The sequence below is a fragment of the Plectrocnemia conspersa genome, unplaced genomic scaffold, assembly GCF_051122295.1.
Source record: "Plectrocnemia conspersa isolate PC_06_02 unplaced genomic scaffold, ASM5112229v1 ptg000013l, whole genome shotgun sequence".
Lineage (NCBI taxonomy): Eukaryota > Metazoa > Arthropoda > Insecta > Trichoptera > Polycentropodidae > Plectrocnemia > Plectrocnemia conspersa.
In genome coordinates this window covers 26762867-26776435 of record NW_028277177.1, presented here as the reverse complement: position 1 = coordinate 26776435, position 13569 = coordinate 26762867, and the positions used below count along the sequence as shown (strand labels likewise).

The 13569-nt window shown below is 32.0% G+C and overlaps 1 protein-coding gene across 1 annotated transcript in view; it reads left to right on the top strand.

Moving 5' to 3' along the window:
- mam (neurogenic protein mastermind) overlaps positions 1-10171 on the top strand; it is a 113112-nt gene extending 102941 nt beyond the window's left edge. Inside the window, exons 5-9 of the mRNA XM_088202034.1 lie at positions 6065-6209; positions 6286-6768; positions 6837-7031; positions 8192-8364; positions 8437-10171. Coding sequence (XP_088058160.1) covers positions 6065-6209; positions 6286-6768; positions 6837-7031; positions 8192-8364; positions 8437-8751 — 1311 coding nt within the window. The 3' untranslated portion in view covers positions 8752-10171. The remainder of the gene's footprint in view (positions 1-6064; positions 6210-6285; positions 6769-6836; positions 7032-8191; positions 8365-8436) is intronic.
- Positions 10172-13569: the final 3398 nt, after the last annotated feature.

Genomic DNA, 13569 nt, shown 5'->3' with positions numbered 1-13569 from the left:
AACAGTAAGCTTACTAAGAAATCAATTACAAAGCAGTGGTTTCCCAATTACTGTTTTTATTATTATTATTGAAATATATGAATTATTATTGGTCATTGGAATTACATTATAGGATTGCATTGAAAAAAATGTTTTTTTTTGCAAAAATTTAATTGTTGTGTGTATGTGAGACTAATCTGAAAGAATCGATCGAATATGGTGATTCAAACCCACTACTCAATGGCTTTAAACTGTTATTAAATTATTCTTCAATGTCACTGTGGCCGAGATAAATATCAATAAAGTATGCTAAGTATATAATAATAAGTTGAATAAAAACAATCAAAGTACACTTATCCCTCGATTTACGCTGTTAAGAAAAAACTTGTTTTTAAATACTCCAAAACAAACAAATTTGCTTTACACGTGTAGCGCGGCGATGTACAAACGCATGGGTTACTGGCTTACTCACACTTCTTGCACTTGACCTACATCTGGAACCTCTCCCACTGCCTATGTAGTGGGTCCTGAGTTGTTTTAGCTTTTTTTATTTTATAATTTTAATTAATAATTTTAAAAAAAACGTAAATACTATTCAATCGTTGTTTTACAAATACATATCTACCGTATTAATCGAGGGATGAGTGCATAAATTACACTTAAGATTAAAAAAAGACTTAATAGCTCCACTTCGCTCCCATCAAGTGATCTTAAAAAAGCGTCTCAATAAAAAATATTTAAAAAGGAAAAAATATTTACCTACGGTGAAAATATATTCCAATATGATTTCACTGAAATAACATATTTTAAAAAATATTTTCGAGGTAAATTTGAGGCAGTTTTTAATTAGAGAATTTCTGGTTTATAATCACGGACGTTATTTCAGCTTTTTCCAGGTGGTGGGGCAAAAGTTGACTCGTATTTTAAATATTTTTATTTCATTAAGAATCATAATATTTTATTAAATGACATGCATTTTTATGGCTAAATTTAAGAGGGCAGATGCCCCCCCTTCCCCCTAAATGCCGTCCTGTTCTTAGGGTGCTGTCGATTTTTTTGTTTCGCCTTCTACGCAGGGACGACTAGTTAAAGGATTAGAGATAGTTTAAGATTAGAAATGGTTATTGCATCATTATGTATACAACACAACACAGTCATTGCTATATCACTGGTTATTTATTTATTTAAAGAAATATTGATTCACTGATGTATTTAAATCGTACACCTTATCGTCTTGGCGTGACTTTATCAATGGTTGAATAAAAAACCAGTCGGTATTGTGCAATATTGGATATTCTAGAAGGGGGTATATTGAATAAAGAACGAAGGGGATGTTCCGCTCGCGCGCTTTCGCCTCGGCTCTGGAATGTCGAAAGTTTATATTGTATGTATTAAACAACAAACAACAACAAAAAAAGAACAGAAGAACCAGCCCGAGTGAATCAGCTCAGGTGTGTCACGATAAGAATGCACCTTCCGACGCCAGGTAATAAATACTAAGCCGGCGATAAGACTACCACAGCCGTTTTGTATCTAAGCCAGTACTTTTTTTTCTGCACTCGATATTTATACACGTTTTCGCTATTGATATAGGTCAGTGATTTAGATGCTATTGGCTCTTTCGTTACTGCAAAAAAGTAATAAAGAAACTAAAATAGAATTGTCTGATATATTTATTATAACATAATTTAATATTGACATCTGTGAACAAAGAATAAATTTATATATTGTAAATTAATTTAGCCAAGTTTGAAACCATTGCATATTGATTAATTTATGCGAAGGGATTGTAAATGAAAGATAAATTGAAGCCGAAAACAAAATCGCTATTTGTTGTAAGCAATGCAGTAAGTTCGCGATCGCGATCGATAGACTGAATTTCAAAATAAATTTGGCGTGACTTCTTTGTAATTTTTCTGATACAAAATGACGATTTCGAGTGGTGAGAATTGAAAGAGACGGTAGTCTCTCGTATGCTTCCGTGTGAATTTGCTTGCTGAAATATAATTCGTTTCACTTAATCGTTGTAATGCACTAAAATCGACGATTTTAGAAACATGAAATGCTATGATTGATTATAATATATTACGATGTATCTTTATATCTAAGCCAGTCCCATAAAGGATGCCTAGTTTCCGTGGGAGCAGTATGTTTTGTGATGTGCCCGACAAATCTACGGGATTGACGTCCTTTATCAAGATTTTAAAATCATGTTTATAATATTAGTATAAACTATTTAAATATACTTTTTATAATATTTTTACAGAAAGGGGTAAAACGACAATCGTTCAAAAATCAATTTTTCATTGCCATAATATTATATTTTAAAAACGTGAATTTCTCTTCATAAAAAAATAAGTAGTGAAAATTATATATAACCGAAATTAAAGAGAAAACAACAATTTTTAATGTGTTACGCGCATACACATTCAAACAAACTGGAAGGTTGGGAAGGCGCCTTCTGTGTCTATTATTTAACTGCTTTTGTTTTCGCGCATATCAAATTCGCAATCGATGTAGGTCAGTGATTCCCATCTATCGGCAGCTCCTCCTTCTCCGTCATCATTTCGAATCGAAGGAATGCGGAGCGATATTGGTATCATCACACACACACTCATTGTTAGTAGCGCTTATGCGCAAGTGTGCGTGAAGGTGATGACCTCGCCCGTGCCGTCGATCACGACCGACGGTGCCTAATGAAAAACGCATCGTGTGCTCCGTCCCATTATGTTGTTTTTTTCGTACCCGGTGTAGCGAGCGTCGCGGACGATGGCCGCCGATCGGCGGCGTTTGGGCCAAACGATCGACAATGGCGTGCGCGATATTTGAACGCGTAGCGGTAAACGGACGGGGGACGCGACCGCCGCAGGTTGTTAACCCTCGGTCGTCTTTGCATTTGCCTTTGCCCGCTTCGCGACAGACGAGCGCTGAACCTTGTCTGATACCGTTCGATTGATCTGTGTCAGCCATTCGACCTCCCCCGCCCTTTTATTTCTATAAATATAATTTAATTCACACTATTCATTCATAAGACGATACCCTATTTTAAAACATTATCAAATCTGTACCCCCCCCCTCTTCATATATAAATAATATTGAAATGAAAAATAAAAATAATGTAACTAATCATGCCGCGCTGTGCCATTTTATTTGCGTAAGTTATTCTAACCACCCTTTTTTATTTATAAAAATATATAAAATTTTTGTTTAATTTTATTTTAAATATAGTTATTTTTTATTAAATATTCAAAAATCAAATCGCACAGCGAAGTTGTAATCTTTTTAATCTTCGTAAGCTAGTCGATCTCGTTATTATGTTTAATGAAATGACGCAAAGATTTGTTCATGAATCAATGCTTTCTTAACTTTTCTACCCCATTTGACGTCATGGCGAACCAGCCCCAGGCGCGGATGATGTTCTGAGCCGTCATCAACTTTTGAATCTTATATCACTGTTGTTTTATATATTTTATGGTTGGAAATTGTTTGAACGGAAAATTAAAACCTTTATTTAACGACATCTCTGCGGTTTGCTCAAAAACATTTGTAGATATATTGAAATTATATATTTTTTAAAGACATGTGCTTCCAATTCTCGCCACAGCGGCGCTGCCATCGATGTATAATATAATAATTATATGGAGCGCGCAACTAAATCTGATTTTTTTTACAATTTACACCAAATCTTCGACACATTATGAATTGGAAAGAAAACTTAAGATAGGAATTGACACGTTCATTATCTTTTATGAAGCACAAATATAAGTTCACGTATAAAAAACTCAATTTTTAATTCATTAAAAACATCGCCACGTATTGATTTTGCATGGATTTTTTTTAACGCGGCAAGAGAGTGAAGGAAAGACTAAAAAAACAATTGGATTTTTCAATTTCTATCGTGTCTAGGAGACGGAATTCGATCGATCATCACAGATTAAGTTTTCCTGGATTTTCCTATTCTCACGTATGAATAATTCAAATCGAGCTTAATCATCCTTTTATGGTATCCTTTTTTACAAATAAGTGAAAAAAATATGAAATGTTACCCAACCCCCACACACACAAAATATATTAAAAAAGTATGTTTTTATATTGTTTTATTAAACAATAAAAATATAACAGTTAAACCTGAATTAATAAAAATAAAAAAACACCATCAGTGTGCGTTAAGATATTTTAACTTTTGTTAATTTTGCTAGTTTTTTCTTCTTCTATTTTTTCTTAAGAAAGCCGCTTATTTTTAAACAAAACTATGAATCAGGCTGAATAACGTACTCAGCAGAGATACTTATAAATAGATCTTTCAGTAAAGTTTAATGGAAATCTGATAATCACGAAACCTATGGTAGTTATCGCGCTATATATATTTTTGGGGTCTTCCGTTAACCGTTTTCGTCCCACGGTATATTTCGTAGTACACAACCCTAATGCCAGTTATTTTTAGAATTAAAAAAAATATATCATAATTTATAGATATTTTAATTACATTAATAGTATTAAACTAATATAAAAAAATATTATCGAGTGTTAACGACTTGTCAAGGGCTCGAAATAAAAGTCTCCAGTTGCTGTTCTTAATATGTAACGTTCATATAATATTAAGACTTTTTATGACAATATTATAAAAAATAGCAATAAGTGAGAATCGAATGAAGCATAAATAAACCGTATTTTGACCAATAGGAGAGCGCAAAAAATAATTATCCCTTCTCAGAAGTTAAAAATCCACGTCAAAAGCAATAACATTGTGATGGTACCGATACAATTTTATTGATTTTGACGTGAATTTTTGACTTCTGGGAAGTGATAATGGGTTTTTCGCTCTCCTATTGACCAAAATTCGGTTTGAATATACTTTAATAAGGTTAAAAGTCTAAATAATGATAAGAAACTGTATTAACATAATGTAGTATTTTTATTGAAATTACTTTAAAACATATGTTCGCAATGTGGGCGATGGCCGAATAATGGAATTTGGTAGGCGTTAGAAGAGTCGTACGTTTTACTATATTAATGAATTGATACCCGATTTATTGTATTTAAAATATTTATTTTGACTACTTCCAATAATTACTTATATATCATAATTGTTTAATTTACCATGTAAGTGTATTGCCAAGGAATACCTAAATCAGTAGCGTAGCTAGGGTATGTGCAGCCCAGGGCGATCCTTAAAATTACCGCCCCCCCCCCATACATTTTTTGCAGGGTCATAAAATCAGCATTTCTGAAAATAATAAATTGGTTATTATTAAGCTCTTGTTATTCGTGGATTTATATATGTTTTAGTGCATTCATGGTTAAGAACCACATTAGACGATCCCATCGCGAATATGCCGCCCCCAAGCTAGTGCCGCCTGGGGCGGTATAAAATTATTTTTTAATATTTCTAAAGATTTTTTTTTGTTCATAAACTTCACCATATATTTCTGGTGAAGTTTATGTATGTTTTGCTAATAAACGTCCATTTTTTAAATAAAATGTCGATGATTAATTGTTGGCGAATATTTTTTTTATAAGTGCTGTTTTATTAAAAAAAATGCACAAATCAGAGAAACAAACTAATTTTTTTAATTTAAAAAAAGGGGTAAAATATTAATTTCATTCCTTATTAAAAATCCTTATTTTTTATCTCTTTATGTCATTTAATTAAGAATAAATATTCAAAAGGGCACAATTCAATCACTAGTAATAATATATATAAATATTTTTAAACGGCAACACTCAATACAAACCTTTGAATGCTATAACGTTTTAGATTTGACCCTTATCCATAAAAAAAAACTTTAAAAACATATCAGAACTTTAGCATTTTAGTTCCTACCACTCTGACCATGGCGACTAATTTAAGTTTCAATTGTGTTTTTGATTTAAAATTCAAGACAACTAGAACAGGCGATTTGACACTTTCGGCTAAAGTTAACATACCTATAAAGGGAATAGATGTATCTGTATGTTTAAAAACATAATTTTCTAATTGTATATAATGTTTTTCAAGACGTTTATATTCAATATCAACATTGATCATGATTATTAGCATTTACCTAGTGAAAGTATATATTTAACAATTTCATTCCTTTTTTAGGTTTCTGCCGGTCAACATATGCATTTGAGCGGAGAATTGCAAGGTGGACATGTTTCCGTGGCTCAGCAACAAGGCATGTATTTCGGGCAAGCGACGAATCAACCTCACCAGGGCGGCGGTGCGCCTTCGCCCCACCATCAAAACGGTATGTTACAGTTTTATTACGTTCTATTTTATATGTGCATATATGATTTTTAAAATTATAATTTGTTGAATTCCAGCTCCGCCCAACGGCGATACGTACACGGTATCGCAGTCTCAAACGATCAACTTCACTCAACAGACGTTGAGGCAGCGGCAGCAGCAGCAAGCGGCTAACTCTCCGATGGGCGGAAACGGATCTCCGATGGGTCAGCAGAATCCTCAGAATGCCAATTCGCCAGCCAATGGCGTGAATATGGGACAGCCCATGGGAGGCATGTCGAACATGGGAATGAACAACAACATGATTCCCAACAATCCGAACATGGTTAACGTGAATAATATGGGCAACATGATGGGCATGACTAGAGAGCAGCACGCCAAATTATTGCAGCAGCAGCAGATGTTGCGAAACCAGCAAGCGATGCATCAAAGTGTCCAGGGACATTTACGGCCGCCCCCGCCAGATTATAAAGCAACTCAAAACCCTCTGGCTGCGGCCGCTAATAGATATCCTCAGGCAGCGATCAGAAGGGCGACTCATCAACCCATGCCCCCATCAGGTTTGTATTTAATTTGAGTGTGATAGTATTGTTTTATGTGGATTATATAATTTTATTTTAATATGCAGTAGGTCCTATGATGCGCACTGGAGGCGTCGTGTATGGGAATCCTACCGGCCGGTATCCAGTTCCTCCCACTGGAGCGCCCACGCATCCGGAGTGGCGGCATCACCTTGCCATGCAACAGCAGCAACAAGCCGGAGTCGGTTTTCCTAGACATCCGGCGAATATGCCTAATTTTTCACATCTGGCACAACATCAAGGTATGTCTTTTACTACAAAATATCATAGACAAACAACAAGTTATGGTTTTAAACAGCAATATAGTCGTTAATTGGATTTCAACTCTAATGCTCTGGCAATTAACAGTTAAATTCACAAATACCTTTCATATGTAATGGAATTTTACTTGTAATATTTCAATAAATATTTGTTATATTGAACCAGATCAAAGGTTTTTTCTAAATCAATAAGACAGATGTATAATACATTTTATCTTCGAACTAGCTTCGTATGTTTTATTCCTAATCATATTGTATCCTACAATACTTATTAACCAAAGACCAAGGTTTTCCAATCATATTCACTTTACACGGAACACCTGTGTTCTTCAAAATATTTTATGAGAAAAAAGTGTAAAAATATTTACGATTTTAATAACAGGCCTTTCTGAGATTGCAACATACGAATTCTATGAACTTCGGTCATAGCAGATATGACCAACAAGTACGAGGACAAACGAACAAAACTAATCGATCTCGTAACATATAATTTTTAAAAATGATCGGTTTCGGTCTCTTTCATAAACCCTATGCGCTGCCACCCCTTCCCTCCTCTTTTGTGGAGCCATGGTTTCCATTATCTAATCATATTTTTTTGGGAAACAATTTTTTTTATCTTGTTCCATGAAGCAGTTCAGTGTTACATATGATCGCCAATAAATTAGTGTCTTTTTACACACACATGTAGATCGTAAAATGGCATCATAATTTTTTTTCGGCGTGATCAAGAGATAGATCATATGTTATAAATTTAATTTGACCCACATTAGCTATTATAACCCGCATACAACTATAGTTTAAATGCTATTGCATTTTTGATCAATGTTTTTGTATTATTTTTTAATACAAAAGTTATTATATTTTTATTTTACAACTGCCCATCATCCATTAAGCAGTAAAAAACTACCTATCGATTAAGTGTTAATTTATTTGATTGGCTAAGAAGCTCTTTGTCAGATAAAAGGATAGCCCAAAAATAAACGATTGTGTTTTTTACGAGTTTAATGCAACGAGTGGTGTACCTCAAGGATTTAACTTAGGCCCTTTGTTATTGACATGATGTACTAAAAATTATGAAAATTCATAATAATGTGTTTTGAAATTGATATTTTATAGTACAATTTGTTTATTTTTTTATACAGGTGGTTTTCCAATGGGTGGTCCTAACGCGATGCAGCAGCAGCAACAACAGTTGCATCAGCAGCAGTTGTTAAGATCGCAGCAGCAGATGATGTCTTCCCAACCGCACCACCAACAGCAAATGCAATCTCATTTAATGGTGCAGCAAAGTCAAGGCATATCTATGCAAGGACAGGTGATTATAAACACCATATGACAGTCACTGTGATTTTTTTCCATGCAATACTAACACATATATCTTTCACAGCCATCTAACATCAGCATGAACCAAAACCAGAACATTTCGCTGCACCAACACAATATGAACAACCAAAATTCGGTCGTTCCGCAGTCGAACTCAGTACAAACGCCAAACTCGCAGCAGAACATGAGTCAGTTCCCCTCGTTGCAGAGCACGCCAGTCAATAACAACGCATCCTCCAACTTCCCCGGTCAGGCGACCGACTTCAACCTGGACTTCCTCGAAAATATGCCTTCGACGGATACGAGCAACTTCACCGACCAGGAGCTGCTGAGCTCGCTGGAGACCGAGTACGGCTTTAATTTACAAGACATATTCTAGACGGACGTTCATATCATTCTTATGTCGGGGATTAATTATACATATTATAAAATATTCGTAAAGTAATACTGTGTTCATATATACATACATGAAAAATTTTAATATCACAAGTTATTATTCGTACACAATATATACAAGTATGTTTAACGGCGCGATTAGGCGTAAAGTAATATTTTCATATATTTATTATGAGAATTAGGTGCCTTTTATATCTTCTAAAAACGATCAAACACACAATATTGATAATTGTATCAACAATCTTTTATATACATATACATAATAATAATAAATATACGCATGTATAATATTTTCTCCGACATTGTTTTCGCGGTATAGTAAGTTGTGTAAATAAGATTATTAAGTTTGAAAAAATGTTATTATGATTGATTCGTTTTTAGGAAAGAAGATAAATTTATTTTTGATTTTCGCGATTGTGCCAGTTTATACGATGTTATATTTATTGATGATGTATTTATGAATGATCGTATGCGGTGGCGGCTCGTGAGCGGGTGCTGAATAGTTATTTTATTTAAAATATTAAACCATTTGTCTATTTTTCAAGCTATCTATAAGGAAAGTTTCTACGATCCGGGCGATGAAAAATAAACAAATAGATCATTTTATAGAATATAACTACGCAGCACCCCTTCATGAGCCACCACTGATCGTATATATAATAATATAAAATATATAGCACACTGTATATCGATATTATGTTATGTGCGATTCTGCATATCAAAGAAATAATCAAATATCCAACTGTGCATACAACTCTTACGTTACGAGGGACAGTCTGTAATTCTCCAACCTGTAATTTCTTCAATACCAACCTTTTTCTTAAAATATATATTTCATTCTCTCCAAAACTTTCTCATCGACAAGTTTTAGACTCATTTCTTGTCTACAATATAGACAATCCAGGTTTAATTTGACTTGGAATGTAGTATCGCCATTTTCATCAATCATAATTGCTTTCTATTTAACTGACATTTTTTGCCATATTCTTCTCAAGTTATTATCTTTTATATGTAGATTCAATAATTATTGTTGTATAATGGCTAACTGAAAATTTTGCAAAAGTCTAGGTATTATAAAGAATTTATTATTTAAAACACAGACAAATTGCAAATGCTCTTGCCTTACACAGTATGTTGCTAAAATGACATTGCAATTCTAAAAGAATGTGCTAGTGTTTTTGTCCAAAAATAATTAGGAAGAAATTCACAGAAATAATTAAGCAGTGTAAGGTGAAACATGTATTATTTATGATGTTTTTTTTATATCTAGCAATGCATTTGTCATGACCTTTGACGTTTTACATTTGTTTTTCTATTTTGCCACATAGTATACTTCGTATACCGTTGAACAGACATGTTATTAAAAAAATACTCTTTACTTTACACTATACCTAAAATAAAAATCTCATATACAAACTTCTTAAAAATAAATATATGAAATGAAGTTTCTGTTTATGTTCTATTTCGACGGTTTTTACGAAACCAAACATAAACTGAAACATAAAATATTCAGTCAGTCTTTACTTTTTATCACAGTATGTTCTTTCAAGAACTGATTTTTATTTATCATCAATAAAGGAGTTAAGTAACTTTTTTACGTCTGTTTAATCTCTGAATTGTTCAGAGTGATGTCTAAATTAGGAATAAAATAATATTTTAAATCCATGAAAGGTCAGAGAATTATGAATCTCCCCTCATATTTCACGTTAAACAAATCTAATAAATGACTATTTATGATTTTCTCTTTGAATGACAATTATGTTTTAAATGATTTAATCAATCTTTTCAATTTTATCAAATTGACGGAAGACATTATTTTTTTATATACTTACAAATCCACGTTAGATAGACAAGTAAAATCATTACATATATATATATTACTATCATATATTCATATTTATGACGTTTGTCATCAAAAGGTAGATCTCAATTGTAGTTTAAACAAAATTTACGATTCAATTCTATCTAGTATTATATATACATATATATATATAATGTACTACATTATAATGACATATGTTAAGTATATCATGTCAGTTTTTTATCGTTTCAACGGCAAGTAAATGGCCTTAGAAGTTACCTCGACGTCGTTATGTTTATATAAATTTCGAATCGTTTCTCGTTCAGACGCAAAATCGGTTAACCTCATATCTGTGATTTTAATGTTACCCAGCTCTCTTCCCAGTAACCGCTTTGCATAATTTTTGAATCTCGCTCGACGTTCTGAGTTCTTTGTTTGCGTTAAGTGACAAAGTAACATTCCAATTTGCTCGTGATATATCTCTCGAATGTTCCATAAAAGATGAAATTAGCGGACCAATGCTGGAACGTTTTATATTGTATTAAAATATGAATAAATGAGGTTAATTAGCGAAAATAATATACATGCACAATTAACTAACTTTAAAGTTTTTTTACTTTTTATCAATATGATAAAAGTACAAATTCTTTGTAATGTTTTTTTTTTATTACATATATACATATTAAAATATACATATATTTAAAAAAAATAATGTTTTAGAATCTAGTAATAACCATTCCATATCTCTATGATTCCAATGTACGACGATGACATAAAGCGAATTGATTATGATAATTTATTTCTTTAAGAAATGCTCCTCTTGGCATTGAGGGACCAATACGATCATTTCAAATATGTCTGTCATTAGATCGATGATCAAATTTGACCGTTTATTCTTTGTATGTATTTACTTTTCCTTCTAACCTTAATTTAATTGACTCAGTTTAAAGTTACCTTTGTATCGAATAACATAAAAAAGTATGGTATATGTATTATATTTATGATTTAAATTTCTGTGATATTGATATATATATATTTATAACGAACGGTCAAATTTGTATCGAAACCTTTATCAATTTAACCAAACAGACAGATCTAAATGTGCGTGTGTTATTTATTGAAATGAAATTATAATATACATATATAAAATATACATTATTATTATATATGTTTTAAACGAAAATTCCAAACATTACTTACCATTTTTATATAATTTTTTTACGATTGTGAATTTGTAGATATTTATTTTTATTGTTTATAAAATTTTAGTATAATTCAGTTATTATTATTATATGATAGACATATGTGTGGTTATTTTATAATGTTTGTATGATAAATAAATTTATATATATACACATATATATTATATACATATTTGTATCTAATTCTAGTTGAAAATAAATTAATTAGTTTTACCACCTTAGATGGGCAGTATCGCCAAAAATTCCTTTATTATTATGTAAAAATAAATATACCATTGTGGAAAGTGTATTTTGTCAACAAATGGTTGAAATGAATAGTTAAATAAATATTTTCCACATTATATTTTTCTTTTATTTCTTTAATAGTATGTAATGTTATTTATTATCCCTTAAAATATATACTAAAAAGAAAATTTTAACCTCTAAATATTGATATTACTAAGGGTACATTTTACTCAATATTTGGAAATAAGTATAGAAAGACGAAAATAAATAATAATACCCATCATAACCAACGGCAAGGAGTAAAAGAAAAACAAAATCTAAAAATATTGTCTTGATAGTTATTGGTGCGGTGAGAATAACTTTTAGAAGCATCAAACAAATCATCTGAGTGGACATCCATTACGATTGAAAGCACTTGCTAAAAAGTTCAGGGCTACCCAAACAAAGCCAAAGGATCGATGCATAATGCGATAGAATGCACCAGGAGGTACCTGAATCCAAGTTTACACATTCCATAGAAATAGCATCACTTCTGATTCTATGGATTTTTTAATCATTGCACGCAGATAATTTAGCTAATAATTTATTACACAACAACAAATAGTCTAATTCCACCCGATTGATGAATGGGAGGGACATTAGAATTCCCTCGACGTTTAAGAGTATGTAAGTTCGAACACAGCCGCACTGAATTAACTTCTACCAAGAACTTAAACCAGTTAATTTCACTTAAGTTATTTAGACTTTATTCGCAATTTATCTACTGGCTTGAAAAATATAGTAGCAAGTTTACATGGATTCAACACTCATTCAGGACCACAGCTTCATTTGAATTTACTTCTGCTAAGAATAATGTTTTTTTGACGGGCAACAATTTTATTATGGCCAAAATGGCCGTGGCAAACTTTGATTTGTTTCTGTGTGCTGTCGTCGCCCGGCAGCTGAAAAGACTGGTCGTGTAGTTGCTCTCCCGCTCATTTAAGCCATTGAGCAACCTATATAATGACTGAGGTTCCACTGGCCCCTCGAATGTTAAAAACGTGAAGATTACAGAAAATCTCACAAAGGAAGAAGTAGCATTAGAGTTGCAACATAACACTAAAAGAAAAATGTGACAATTTTAAACTAATTAAGTCTTGGAAATTATTAAAATATAAATCTTAATTTTATTTACGACTGATATCCTGATATTATAAGGGCAACGTGAACCAAAAATATTTTGGAGACACTAGTTTAGACAGTTATAAATGTCTGTTTAGATTATAACAACTGTAACTAGAAATTATATAAACAAATACATATTTCATAAAATACGTTATGCAAAATTTTAAAATACTTTTTTTATTTAAAAAACTGTTGCAAAAATATCACATGGTGTTGATACACATATATGTTATCAAAAATCATGCTTTCATATCTAATCGCTATCAGACTCAAGAATGTAAGACATACGTGATATAAGATTACTAGATTATAAACAAATAATTGAATAAATCAGTCATTTGTGTGTAAAATAATCTACTATGAATGACAGTACATATATTTATCGATAAATATGATTTTATCATTTAAA